The following is a 14,453-nucleotide window of genomic DNA, read 5'->3' on the forward strand; positions in this document are numbered from 1 at the left end:
GACGGATCAAAACCGACAGCTCGGACTCGGGAGTGTGTGGGTCAAATAAAAGCCGAGACACATAAGTTGGCTTGACGCCTTCGGCCAAACTGTCCAATGACGGCGCGAGAAAGGCTCTGGCTTATACACAACAGAAGACCCAGAGTTCGCGACCGGTCTAATGTCCACGATGAGTTGAGTCAAGCCAACAGTAACAAGTCGGAGAAGGAAAAGAGGCAAGAAAATTTTGTGTGAATTACCCACAGTGGGAACACAGCAATGGAGATGGCTTGGAAGAAGACGGATATAAGAGCCAACAGCCTGCCCAGGCACAAGGCAGTTGGCTCGAGTTGTAACAGACATCAACATACAATTTGACCTTTTGCTCGGCCAATTGTTTCAAAAACATGGGTTCCGACGAGACTCAGTGCTTTGGCGATGATGCCACCCGCAACCACACTGTTGTCGATATTGAAGAGAGAGGAGACTCTTCGGACGAGTCGAGCTGGTCCGACAGCGAGTCTTGGGATGCTACCAAGTTATCACCGGTCAGTTAACTATGAAAACAAACATAGACTAGGTAATACTGACATACTCAAGATGAGAAAACTGCACATCATCGTCGCCGGTTTCACATGCACCTTCAATGGCAACTTTGGATCGTCAATGCCTTCAGGTGCTCTCGCTGCCATCGCCGAGCAGTTTAATGTCACCAATCCTGTTCACCTCATCCTCCTCAACTCTTTGTACATGGTTGGATATGTCCTCGGTCCGCTGCTCTTTGGCCCCCTCAGCGAGTACATCGGTCGTCGACCTGTCTTGATCGGTACCTATCTGGGTTATCTTGTCTTTATGCTGGCATCATCTGGGGCTCCCAACTATGCGGTCCTCCTCATCTTCCGTCTTCTTTGCGGAGTCAACGCAGCAGCTCCCACGACTGTTATCGGCGGATTGTACTCTGACATTCTGGACAATCCCTCGGTGCGAGGCAACGCTATGGCCCTCTACATGGGCATCACCACCTTGGGTCCCTTGGTTGGCCCCATCGTCTCGGGCTTTTCCTCCCCAATCTCGTGGCGCTGGCCATTCTGGATCGCCGGCATGATGGCGGCTGCTGGACTGCCTCTCGTCCTCACACTCCCTGAGACGTACGCCCCAGTCCTTCATAACAAGGCGGCGCGCAAGCAACTCAAGAAGAACCGCAAGTCTGGCGAGGGGCAGGTTCCCGAGCTGAAGCCTTTCGATGTCCGAAAGATCTTCCTACGACCGATGAAGCTTCTATTCACGGAACCCATCCTTGCCTCCACTTCGGCATACCTCACACTGGTGTACGCTGTTTTCTACCTCATGTTCCAGGCATATCCTCGAGTCTTTCAAGGTAAGCACGCATAAACTTGGCCCATGCCATCTCCGAATATCCCTAACATTGATCTGCTGAGCAGACTTTTACGAACTATCTCCAGGAATGGCTGGACTTGCATTTATACCTTGTAAGTTGACTTGTCGCCGCGCTCTACTACGCAACACGTCAAGACAGTTCGTTAACCTGTCTCCCGCAGTGGCTGTTGGATCGATCCTGTCTCTGGTGGTTTTCTACATCTTTACTTGGTATCATGATAGCCAAACCAAGGCCGGCGCGGAATGGACCAAGAACCACATCTATCGCCGCCTACCCCTTGCCTGCATTGCTTCTCCCTGGTATGTTCATACTCTCTTCAACCATGAGCTGGCCGATATTGTGTGGTCTGAGATGTTAACTTGTCGGCTTGTAGCATGGTCATCTCCCTGTTTTGGCTTGGTTGGACCGTCTGGCCCAGCGTGAACCCCATTATCCCATCTCTGGGTGGCCTCTTTTTCGGTCTGGGCTTCCAGCTGCTGTTCATGGGAATGATCAACTATCTCACAGACGTCTTTCTTCAATACTCGGCATCTGCCCTGGCTGCAGCCAGTATGACACGCTCCATCGGCGCCATCCTACTACCGCTTGCTGCCGACAGCATGTACGGCGACCTGGGCCTCCACTGGGCACCCTCGGTGCTGGCCTTTATCGCTCTCGCCATGGGAGTTATTCCATTCGTCTTCATCAGGTACGGCGATCGCCTGGCGAGGAGCAGCAAGACGGCCAGGGCAGCCTTTGCCATCCAGGACTAGGTCCACAGTGCACAACTTGAATTTCGAGAAACGGCTGCATGACGGCGATATTACTTGACAAAATTTCGGCATTGCATCATATACTGCATTAGAAATAGCGACTTGGATTTGCGTATACATTGGTTGAGTTTAAAATGGGAAGGGAGACAAGACACTGGGCGTTTTTGGGCTTGAAAAGGAAAAGCATGGGATGAAAATAATAATAATTTGCGTTTTTGAAAATGTTACTCTATTGCTATTGACAATGGCGCGTGTCTCTATACTTGGTTTCTCTAGGAGAAAGGTTAGGATGCATTCATTGTAGACGCTTGTGACCGCACTCTCATGACCAACAGTCTATGTATCTATCCCAAGGAAGGCAGTTTTGCTAATAACCCAAAGGTAGCACATCCTTACTATATCTTTTGCTTAGAAATCGCAAAGGTTTAGAATAGATAACATCACTTTGGGGCTGAACATCTTCTAAAAATACCTGGTATAGGGTTTGATTGAGTCAGGCGTTGGCAACCCAAGCGAGGCACTGACTATAGGAGAACACCACGATAAATGTTCCATGTGAATCTCTTTGATGAACATAGACTAGCGAGGCCGCCTAAACTGTTTCCGAGTGTGGCTCTAAACCACATTGGTATTACCGAGTAGATTATTGTCCTTCTACCTGACCTACTAAAGTCGGGTTTTCATGGGAGCCTAAAGAAATTATCACGGCTTCACCGTAACAACCAACCCTGCTTGCCCTCATCCACAAACACAAACTACAACAAACCCCCACGGATTTAGAACAGATCCAGAACCCACAAAGCCCGGGTCTAGAATGCCACCCGTCCATCTAACCTTACATGAATCCATGACATTTCCCCCTCTCACCCCATCGGCCGACCATCCGATGGGCGTTGCTGGCAATACATGGAGGGCGTGCGCGAGCTCGGAAATTCTGACCAATGGGCTTTCACCAATCCCATCATCTCGGGAATTATTATCCCGTGCGTGATCAGAAAGTCTAGAGGAGCCGCATCAGCAGCGTTCGCAGGTGAGGAGTCGTGCATGAGGAAGAGGCATGGATTGTATGCAAGTCTCATGTGGTTGACGTCCAAGTGACTACCTATTCACTATTGACAAGTACCGTGTGCCCAAGGTGACTCTGGCTCTGCATGATATTCACACCATAAAGGTCATCTCTATTATGATTGCCCTTTCCTAGCCGGTCTCTCAATCTTTGACTACCTTTTGACGATTCTTGCGAGACTGATGACACCTCTTCCGGATCTGGTTCATCTGACGACACCGAATTCTCGGGAAACTAGGCTTGCAGCTACGACCCGGGCAAGCCATAAAAGGCCTGCCAGAGGGCTCCGAACTAGCCCCCTGGTTATAGATGGAGGAACCATATTCACATATCCTCCTAGATCCCACCAGCTCTTATACTAGTCACGCACCTCGACTCACCCGTGGAACCAAGGGACCTGACGCTTACCGTACCATGACGACTGTGAATGCATTTCACTCCTCCGCCGAAATCTCTCACATGCTGTGGACCCGTATTCTTGGCGATTTGCACATGTATCCCCTTCTAGTAGCATCAACACATGATCCGGTTCACACAACATACACCATCACTTGCACCATGGTTCAGAATCACCAATAGCAAAAACGACTGCTTCAAAGGGCCGTCATCATTGAATCTGACATCTCTTGCGAGGGCATCTGCCTGCGGAACCATACATAGCCTCACAGCCATGTAACTTGCCCATCACCCAACAACACCTAAACGACACCACAGACCTACATCCGTCCTCCCCTTCCATATATCATATACCCAACCAAACCCAACCCAAGCAAAAAACTATCATGTCCCACACCCATCCTGCCGTGACTGATTTTGATACATTCCCTTTCGTCACCCTGCCGACCCTGCGCCAACGCCTGTAGCGGTTTCCGGTCCCGGTCCCGGTTTTCCCGCTCCCATAAAGATGCTTCCTGAGTGAACAAGATGAATGCCTCTCCGTCATCGCAAGCTCTGGGCCCGAGCTGCAGTCTGCGCACCCGGCTGAACCGCTCGCTCGCCGAGACTCTCCACCCATAGTTATTGTACAAGTATATACTGCAATCATTAGGGCAGTCGCCTTGACTGACACGTCCTTGGAAAAGAAAGGCCATTGTGGAATAGCCACACACGTCTCCGACAGCATCAGCCTATATAACCCTGTCTCGGGCTTCTCCAGCTTCTTGTCTGCCTCGAGTCGGATTTCGAGACACCCCATTTTTGCGATTCGTTACATCTTATCTTCGCTCCTGGCTGACGAGTTCTGTGATACCTCTTCACCCAGTCGTGTCCGCCGTCGATGGCGAGCTTGTGCCCTTATGCCTCCTGAAGAATGGGAAGTCCTTCATCCTGAACCTGCTAGTCTTCTTTTTCAATGACTTGCCCTCGGCCTTGCCAATGCTTCCGCCTGTTGTGCTTGCGTTGGATCTTGTCTCGTCATCCATCGCCGAGTTGTCGTGGTAAATCGCTCCCGATGTCTCCTTCAAGCTCGCCGAATCGACGTTGATCGTAGGAATGCCAACTGGATGTTCCGTCGAGTCCCCACTGACAATACTTGTGCCCCGCGTGCTTGGTGACATTGGCATCTTGCCCGTTGTTGCGCTCGTCGCTTGGGAAGCCCAGTCTCCCGAGCATGCCCCCGACACACTTCCTTCAGTTGTCTCGCTCGATCTTTGCTTCGCCGAGGGCATTGATTTGCCATCAGGATAGCTGTCGCCCCTGCTTCGTGTTTGAAACGGATCGCTGTTCGCCAACTCCCTGACTGCGTCAAATGATGACGTCGAGCCATTGATCTCCTTAAACTCCTCGAGCGTGCCACTCACGGGCGACGCACCCATTGTCCTCTGGCTGTCGGCTGGCGACAGATCTTCTCCCTCCGCCCGGGGCTTTGGCAGATCTCCATTACCCACTGGAGTCGAGTCCGACTTTCGGTCCGCTACCTCCATTAATGACGCTGGGGCTTTCCTTTCCTCCTCTTGTGGTACCGCAAAACTCATAGTCCTCGGCGAAAACGTGCCCTCCTTCAGGAGGCGCTTGCGAACTGGGTCATCCAACGGCTCCTTCGCCTTTTCCTGCTGCAGCTTCAGCTCGAACAAGCTCTTATTCATCTCGAGCTCCTCCACGGTATAATCCATAGCAGGCATGATGTCGGCAACTCCTTGGAACAGTGGGGTGGCAAAGAGATTCATGAATCCAAGCTGGCTCTTGGCCAATGATGTCATGTCTTGCTTCGGCGGTGACATGAGCGACGACGGAATGCCCAGTTCACCTTCCATTGACGCCTGCCGCGAGAACTCCTCCGAGAGAATGTACGTCCATTTCAACGCTATCTCGTGATTCCTTGCCTAAAAGGACAAATTAGTTTTCAAGTCCAGATTGACAAATCCAAGGATCAACATACCACATTGCTGATGTCGGCACATTTGATGAGAAGTGAGCACGCCAAGGTCTTAGCCTCCTGCAGCTGCCGGCCGTTCCAGCCATCCGTGCTGTTGTCCACTTGGAGACGCTCCTGTACGTTTCCTAGCTTCTTCATGTATTCGAAGTGTAGGCCCATATCTGTTGCCAGGATTGAGGCAATCATGAGATCACGCATCTTGCTGTCTTCGAAGGCCGCAGGCCAATATCGGCGAAGGATCTGCGAATAAGCTGCGCAGTGGAACGATTCCAAGACGGAACGATCGTTGTAAAGCTGGGCTAGAGGGGCGTTCAGTGTGACGAGAAACCCGTTGTTGACACCAGGGTGGCCGACATCGTGACCGATGGCAGTGATGAGAAGCGTCAAGGCCTCAAAAGGTGTGATCAACGCAGCCATCGGAGATTTTGCCGGAGTAATCTTGGGCTCGGCACCTGCAGGATATGGCGGCAGAGCGTTGATGCGAACCAAGAAATGGAAGGTTGCCTGCAAGACGTCCACAACATGGCGAAAGTTGTGATACGGGACAAAACTATTGTAAGCGGCACGGCAGGCAACGAGAAAGCTGATCAGTTGGTCTAGAGTCGAGGTTAGCATGTGGCCGACCGTGATCAATATTAAAATAGTAAGACGTACCTGCATGTAGCCGCCATCGCTCAAGTTCAGGCATGGACAAGGCGTGCCTGAACATGTCCATGGCTGCCACCAGCAACTCATCGTCGGAGAGTGAGTGGGCACAGAAACGCCAACTACCAACTGCAGTAGCAATGGCAGCCTGTCGCTCAGAAGACACGGCTACGTGTGCATTATTGATCTGGTCATCGTTGGTAGACAAACGGCAAATCCCGTTCATCAGCCCCGAAACCATGGCTTCCCGGAGGTAGGCAAACGGCTTCTCCTCGTTCACACCAACCCAGGATCGTTTCCGGCCTTGCCTAATTTCCAGCAGGGTCTGTTGCTCCTTTGCAGCATCTCTATGGGCCCGATAAGCGCAGATCTCTAGACTCGTTATGCACTTGACGCTTAGAGGGCTGATGATGACGTCGACAGCGCCAAGATCTAGGCATCTCCTGATGAGTTGACGATTTGCATCCAGTAACCCCAAAGGCGAAACAACGGGCTCCACGGCGCCATCAGTCATCTGTCCATTCGTAGATGGGTGCTCCATCTGTGGATTGCTGATAACTGGTATCGGGACAATAAGCTTGGACATGCCACGCAAATGGGCTTCGGTGATGATCTTTTGTAGCAAACCAAGACCATAGAGATCTTCGTCGGGGGTGTGAATATCGACATCTTCCGTGGAAGAAGTGCAAGAAGGCGAGGGCGACAGGGGTCTTCTCCGGGACTCGTGAACTGGTTCATCGTGTGGAGTGTCGAGAAGTACGAGTGTCGGCTTCAGATCGAGCATAGATACTTCCTGTAATTCGAACAGTTTTGACAAACAAGCGCCCCCAGAGGCGCAGACATTGACTGGACGGCGTGTTAGCCAGGCAAGCATACCACAAGCAGGCATTATTTGGCAAACTCACCATCGCCAAATGCCTTTAGAAGAGGCTGCACGATTTGACGAGCTTCATCTGTAGCCCAGTCGGATGCACCGTGGTCAGCAATGGCGCGAACCAAACCCTCCTCGCAGACATTGCGATTGACATAGATAACGTGACAAGCGGCGCGGTCCATGTTGCTCATGGAGAGCTACCAGTCTCACGACTGGAGCACCGTAGCCCTTCGGGCAGCTGAGAAATTGGACCAAGATGTTTTAGTGGGTGAAGATGAATACCCTCACGAAACACCAAGGACTAAATGTCCTGTGATATACGAATTCGAGCCGTGGTTTAACGCCGATTGCGAACAGTAACGCCAAAGGGTTATCGGGGATCGTAGTTCAGGGGCGTTGCGATCGCGAGGCGATTGGGTCAATGCGACTCAGGAGCCGCGAGACATGCGACGAGATGGATAGATGAAACCGTCGCAGAGAACGAAGAAAGGAACCGATTACCGAAACGCGCCTGTGTGCAGCGTCGATGAATCGAAGACGTCCTAGAGTACTCGGTTTGGTTGTACAGCGAGACGGCTTTCGTGTGGAAGGGTCGGACGAGTTCCTTGGTTGGCGTCGCAGTGGCGGGAGCTGTCGGCAGACAACAGGGTCTCGAACAAATTGGGATGGAAATCGAGACTGGATGGCGAAAAAGGAAAAAATATTAGCTGGGTGCGAGTTGAAAAAAGGAAAGTCGCGGCGACGTTGTGGGTTCGGCAGAGAGCGATGTGAGAAGAAAGAGAGAGGGCGAGATCTGCTGGAAATGATGGCGCGGTAGGTAGAGAGGCGAAAAGGTGAGTGAAGAAATGGTCGACACACGGGGATGGAGACGAATGGGTCAAGATGGAATGGACTAACAAGGGCCAGGGATGGAAGACAGAATGAGGAAAGCTACTAGAAGGAGAAGGGCAAGATGATGTGAGTGAGGGTGAGGGTGCTTGGTTGGGATCGTGGTGGCAGAATGGATGGAGCACGCGTGCGCTGGGACAATGGTGTCAGGGCCATGAAGGTATCTGGGCCTTACCTCGAGGTACCACTGCAGCAGGCGATGTGCTTGCTTAGCGGCGAGCAGAAGGTGTCGGATCCTGGTTGGAGAAGGGCTAGGGAAGGATGAGGGAAGAGCCCAAGCAGGACAAGGGCACCGACGGTCGAAGTAACCGGGTCCGGGGGAGAGACGATCTGCGAGCGTGGCTGCAAGCGGAGGAGCAGGGCGTGGTCGCGATTGTGGATGGATGGTGCGACGTGACGACAATACCAGTGGGAGCTGAGGTAAAACTGGTTGGAACGGGGGAAAAAGGAAGCCGAGAGAAAGAAGGGTCCAGAGAAGGAGAAGATGGGAAAGAGAATGAATGTTCGGCGCGTGCGCGAAGAGAGAGAGAGAGAGAGGGTTGAGTTGAGATGCGACAGGAAGCGCCTGGCTTGGCTTGCAGCGGGCGGCAACGAAGACTCGAAGGCAAGACGGATGAGGCGAGGCCGGGAAAAGGCGAAGACGGGAGGCAAAGCCTGCCGCTGGTAGTCAAGTACTCTGACAGTAGTGGCCTAGAGTATCTGCCGTGAGAGGGCGTGGATGACGGCGTGGAGAAAGATAATCGACAGCGAGTCAGATGCGACCGGATCGAGGGTCGACTCGACGAGTCGAATTGGCCAAGGAACGGATTAAGACAAGATTTTTTGGAGAGAGAGGAGGAGGAGAGGAGAGAGGGAGGGAGGGAAGGCGCGAAAGTGAGAGAGGAGGGTGAGGGTGAGGGAGAAGGAAAGGTCTCAGAGCCAGCCGGGGGGGCAGGAGTCAAAAAAGTGACTTTTACTCCCCGAGCAGAGACTGGGACCCAGCCTTTAGGGGACTTGAGAGGGGTTTTTACGGGGCAGAGGTGCCCAAGAACAATGGATGGCGCAGCCTTGTGAAGGAGAAAAAGAAAGAAAGGTGAAAAAGTAACGTTGGAACAAGGAAAGGGGAAATTGATGCAGAAAAAAGAGGTCAGAGAGGAAGTCCAGGCGCAAAGATGGATGGCAGCTACAGGATGATGATGATGAGGATGGACACCATCACGCTCAGGCAGGGACAAAGAAAGGCTTGCTCAGCTCAGCTCAGCTCAGGCAACCGAGAGAGGAGCGACTAGTTACTGCCTGGTGGTGATGTGTTTCTCGGTAGAAGCAATGATGTGTCGTTTTTCAAGAACAAGGGGACACGATATCCCCAGGTTGTTTGATGACAGAATTGAAGCGATCACCAGGACAAGAAAACAGAGAGGCGACCCCTAGCTTAGCAGAGAGCTGGAGGTGAGTGATTCAACTGGTAGCGCAGGGCACATAGAACACAGTGGAGGGACGTGATGAGCAGTTCATCGATGGAGGGGTGCGCGACGAGGCTTGAACGAGGCTTGTGGATGCGCCGCGTGTTCCTGTGAGATAGGTGCCGGTTGCGCGCGGGGGAGGAAGCTGGATGGCTTGACGAGAGGAGTAGCTCCGGACGATGAGGAGAAGGTCACAGTGGTTGGCGCGGCTGGTTCAGTTGAGGGCAGAGACAGGACGGGAGCTTCAAGGCGCGTCTGCGTCTGCTTGCTTGTGCAGGCGAAGGTATCCCTGTGTCGACCTTGGGAGGGCTGACATGGCATACAGGGGGTGACCCGCACCCAAAAAGACAGGTCAAAGTAGAGAACAGTGGAGTTGGAGGGCTGCAGTCAATGGGAAGGGTTCCTTGGGATCCCCTATCGCGAGTTTCCAGGGAGGGCATTCTTGGGCGTGGTCGAGGATCGTCGTTACAGAAGGGGGAACGTGCTTGGTTCAACGAGACACGAGGCAGCAAGGCAGCCAAGCTAGAACCCACGGCGTGCTCCACTCGCTATGGCCGGGACCGGGGATGGGCTGGTCGAGCCTATCAGATGACGCGTGCCAGCCCGCTGAGGGGACAAAGGGGGTCCAAGCGGGCTGCTTGGCTTGGCTTGGATTCTTCTGGCCGTCTTCGAGAATCTGGAATTGGCCACAATTCCCACAATTATCGAACAAGGGACCGGCGGGGGCGCATGAGGGCTGCAACGCAAAGGGGAACCAAGAATCGTTCTCGAAGCAAGCACAGTCCGGCTGTACAGTGTACTTGGTGCAAGCTCCCAGAGGCAACGCATCAGCGCCGGGCCACTCTGGAGCAGTTGTCGATAGGGTGCAGGACTGACAGTAATGGCTGACCACGCTCAGCGGGCAGATCCGTGGTGGTGATGCCGTCAGAGACGACTCCTCGACCCATCGCTTCGACCAACCAGTTGGGTCCTGGCGTGCAGCTTGCTGTACTCAGTGCATTGTGGACACTGTCCAATCGAAGGTTTGGGTTCGGTTCATGAAGCTGCAGAAGGCTTCGAGAGAGAGGGCACCCGCATGGTCTCCACACTGTCTAATAACGGCTAGACGCGCACTGTGGCTACCACTCTATTGTTCCTGCGGCGTGGTTGCTTCAGGTTGCTGGTATCCGAACCAGTTTGTAGATGGTCAATTTTGACACGATACAAGATACAATGCGCTGGCAGACCGCTCCAAGCATCAAGCATGCAAGTCAACTCAACTTGCCCGCTCTAGCGGTGGAGTTGACGCTCCTGGAGGATGCCCGAGCTCTGTCCCATCTGCAAGCTGTGCAGTGCAAATACGTATCCAATCCATAGATAGGCAGGAGGTTGCACCGGGGAGGCCCTTCCGTGCAGCCCGCAGACAACCTAACCCAGCCAACGACTGGCTTCGAATTACAACCTTGAACCATCCACATCCCACAACCACTAGATTCATCATCAACGTCGTCATTCTTGCCCAGGCTATTATCGATGGGCCGGCCAGAGCAACATATAGATTCTGGCTTTTGCGAGTGGCTAGGCTGCTCCCTAATGTTAATGTCCAAGCTGCGTCTCTTGATGGAGCGGAAAAGCCAGCCTCATCCGCCTTCATTCTTCAACCCTCTGTCTCGCCCTTCCATTCCCATGCCCATTCCAAACCCCGTCCGCATCCGCCGTAGGCTTGCTGCCCCGCACCGCACCGGCTCAAAACTCTCCCCGCCTCTAGGTGAGGTTGTGAGGAGCAGAAGCAGCAGGAGGTACGCGGTAGCTACGCTTTGGGGATAGGATGGCTGCCAACGGAGTCACGAGAGTCACCGGTAAGAATGGAGGCCGTAACTGGCTGACCTGGCACCTACATACCTTGTAGTTTGTGCTTCTCCGTCACGTCACACAGAACAAGCTCGGCACGAGAACCTTGGGCGTACAGTATCTTCTCGTTCATACCCCACGCTTATCCAAATTCCCCGGCTTTTTGGCAACCACCCCCCGAGCAGCGAATCGCTGACACTCCAAACCTTCCGGTTTCCAGAAGCAATGCCGAAAGTGGCAAAGTGCTTAGAGGCTCCGGAGTGGCTTTGGATCGTCACAGGCGGTTCCCAGCCTCCAACCAGCCCCACGGCACACACGAGGGAATGATGGAAGAATTGGATTTCCAGGGGGCTCTGTGAGATGCGAATGCCAGGGTGGTCCCGCCCACCCAGTGCGCGCACGCCGTTGCTGGGATCCAGCTGATTGTCTACCTTGCCGTCACCCTCTCGCGAGGGGAACCCACGGGCAGCAAAAGACGAGCAGGACGAGGCCATGAACTGCACTCAACCCATGACAGCGCGGGGCGAACAGCTCACCTATTCTAGTAACGAGCTTTCTCGTCTGCCATGGCGTACAAGAGCCGAAACTATGCAGCCTCAAGCTATAACATCTCCGCCCCCAGACTGAGGATGATGAGAAAGGAGAATTTGATCAATCCATTACTCAGCTCCGCTTGACCCTGTCAACCTCGAACCTCCGAACCGAGGCTCAGCATCACATCTCTCCCAAACGGGCAGCTCCTAATTACTTTGACTTTGCACCCCACAGAGACACCGAGCAGAGTCTTACGCGCCTAGAATGTTGCTCTGTACCGAGTAAGGATATGCTCGCTCGTCTTGTTCAGGGGTCTCGACTTTTCGAAACCGCGTCTTCGGCTGGCTTTTTGCCATATCGCCAAATCCTCACCCCAACTTCGTTTCGTTTCTTGCCTTCTCTGGAGCACTTCATTCCGCCTTGTTCCCATCTGGGTGGTGTCTCCGGGCTCGGCGCCGACGCCGACGCCGCCTCCGTGAGCCCCGCGAACCTCCACAGCCAACCCCCGAAGCAGCTCCCGATGGCTTGACCTTACCTTCGGGGCCGGCAAGGATGGAATTCCGTCGTTGTTGATTGATTGTGTGCCTTGGCCCCTGATGGGCAAATCGACAAAGCCTCTATCCGGAATCGGACAGGTCACCCAGCCTTAGTGGACGCCCGTCATTGTCCGCCATGTCTGGAGCCCACGGCAGGCTGAGAGGCGCAGAGATATACTATCTGGAGTGCACGGCGGGCGCACCTCGATTCCACCTTTAGGGTTTCTTCATTCCTTGCCTTATTTACTCGTTCCAGTTTGTCCAGGCACCGTGCGTCGATAGCGTGAGCCCCTGGGAGACCAGCTTGAAGGGGGTTATCGAAGCTTGCTCGCCTGCCTCCCGTGCGTGGCGAGCAACCAACGATACAGAGGACTCAAAGAAGCATCCCATTGTCGATGAGGCTAAAACCGACCGGCTCTTCGATCTGACAGGAACCAACCAGCACCTGTCATATCATCCATCCATCCAAACTAGACATGCCCACACATACGGCTCAATGTCTTGGCAGCCTCGTCCGTCGACCCCGCGACCAAAAGGCAGGGCTGGTCTGTCTTGGACCCTGCTGTCTCGGAAACAACAACGCTCAAGCTCTGGCGAGAGGCCCCATGGCACCACCAGTCCAAGCACAAGAAGGACGCAACCCAACCAAGATGGCCTAAACCAGGGCCCTCGCCGCATCCGCCCCGTGTCCTTGGCTGCTGCCCCGTATCCCCTCTGATGTCGGTCAGAGATCCCTTGTCTTTGGATCCCCTGGTATCAATTCGATTACTACATGCTATGTACATAAACCACCGCTACTGCTCATTCATCCTCCGGGTCCCTTCCCTATTGCGTGAGGTAAGCAGGCAGGCCGGCACGGCAAGCAAGCAAGCAGGTAACGCACGTCGCGCGCCCTCAATCCAGCGGCCGTCCCCCCCGCTCTCAATTTCAGCCCGCCTGGGTCGCTCCAGTGGAGCGGAGAAATCGCATCAAACAACTTCCCTAGTGGGCTATCAAACATGCCCAACCTTGGAGAAGCATCCTGGTCACTTGCGCCGCATCATTGCTTCTGTTTGATCTCGTCAACATGTACGTTCAGTACGTATCGACGAGTTGAATGGCAAGTTATGTCGTCAACTTGAACATCCACATGGAGGTTCGTCAATCTCCTTGCTTGACGCCATGCCATGGCAGCGCTCCCCGGGAAGAAAAAAGAAAAAAGTCATTAGACTGCAACGGAGTGCCCCCATGTTCCGAAACGCCGGGCTGCTGTCGCCCTCTGCAACTCACTTGCCTTTGGAACCCCCCCTGCTTCCCAGAAACAACAGCGTCGCCCGAGTGGATTCCCTTATCTTGTGGTTCCCATACGACCAGGGCCATGGTACTGGGGACACCATGCCACCCTCACCGTCACGTGGCTTGCAGTCTGGAGTTGGAACTGGAGACAATAAGGCGCTGTTGAGATCGATCCCGTGTCCCTTCTGCAGAGCTCAAATCTCAGCGCTCTGACTGGCACTGGACCTTGTCGTGTTATTGGGGCTTCTCTCCCACCCCACGGACTCGAGGGACACGGTCGTATCTGAGCTGTTCCTCGATGCTCTGGACCGGCTTGAGGGATACCCGCTGAGAATACCACTCTGTGAGAGCCGCAGCCAGCGCCCAAGTTAATAATGACCCAAACCCGCCAGCCTGGTTATCAAGGTGAACCGTGTTCATGCCGCTCGCCCGGGACGATGTTGACCGGGAGCAAACATTCCGCAAACCAACTTGGATATTTGGTATGGAAATCAATTAGGTTATCCCCTTAGCTTTTAGCATCGATGTCGTATTGTATATAATGACAATTTTGAGGAAGGAGAGTAAGCCCTAACCGAGGTAGAGCAGGCCCTACATAGTCTCTTCTGGATATTCACCTGCCCTTGCTCCTCAGATAGGTAGGTCGTCAAGTTGGTGTGTCAAATATCTGCTCCTCAATGGGAATGTCTATTACTTGCAACAAGCCCAAGCAAGAGCTATCCCAAAGTAATGAACAATACCAGCACTGCTCTGACAACAGCCTGCTGAGGCTATCCATTGTTCATTCTCTGCTAAAGGTATTCTGCAACAAATGATACCTAGCCACGGACGCATCTCCATCCATGTCCAGCCGCTGGAC

General features: G+C 53.6%; 2 protein-coding genes across 2 annotated transcripts; one reads left to right on the forward strand and one right to left on the reverse strand.

Moving 5' to 3' along the window:
* Window positions 1-386: 386 nt before the first annotated feature.
* On the forward strand, window positions 387-2,130 carry LRP88_09970 (major facilitator superfamily domain-containing protein; the record flags this gene model as incomplete). The annotated part of the gene is made up of 5 exons (XM_083246443.1): window positions 387-527; window positions 580-1,357; window positions 1,422-1,469; window positions 1,539-1,677; window positions 1,752-2,130. The coding sequence occupies 5 exons, from the start codon at window positions 387-389 to the stop codon at window positions 2,128-2,130; spliced, it is 1,485 nt and encodes a 494-aa protein (XP_083097556.1).
* A 2,319-nt stretch (window positions 2,131-4,449) lies between these two features.
* LRP88_09971 (3',5'-cyclic-nucleotide phosphodiesterase PDE2) lies at window positions 4,450-7,280 on the reverse strand (the record flags this gene model as incomplete). The annotated part of the gene is made up of 4 exons (XM_083246444.1): window positions 4,450-5,517; window positions 5,574-6,166; window positions 6,225-7,061; window positions 7,121-7,280. 4 exons carry the CDS (start codon window positions 7,278-7,280, stop codon window positions 4,450-4,452), a joined length of 2,658 nt encoding a protein of 885 aa, XP_083097557.1.
* Between the last annotated feature and the right edge of the window lie 7,173 nt (window positions 7,281-14,453).

This window comes from Fusarium phalaenopsidis (genome assembly GCF_050370095.1).
Source record: "Fusarium phalaenopsidis strain FUZ10S chromosome Unknown contig_32304, whole genome shotgun sequence".
NCBI classification, from domain to species: Eukaryota; Fungi; Ascomycota; class Sordariomycetes; order Hypocreales; family Nectriaceae; genus Fusarium; species Fusarium phalaenopsidis.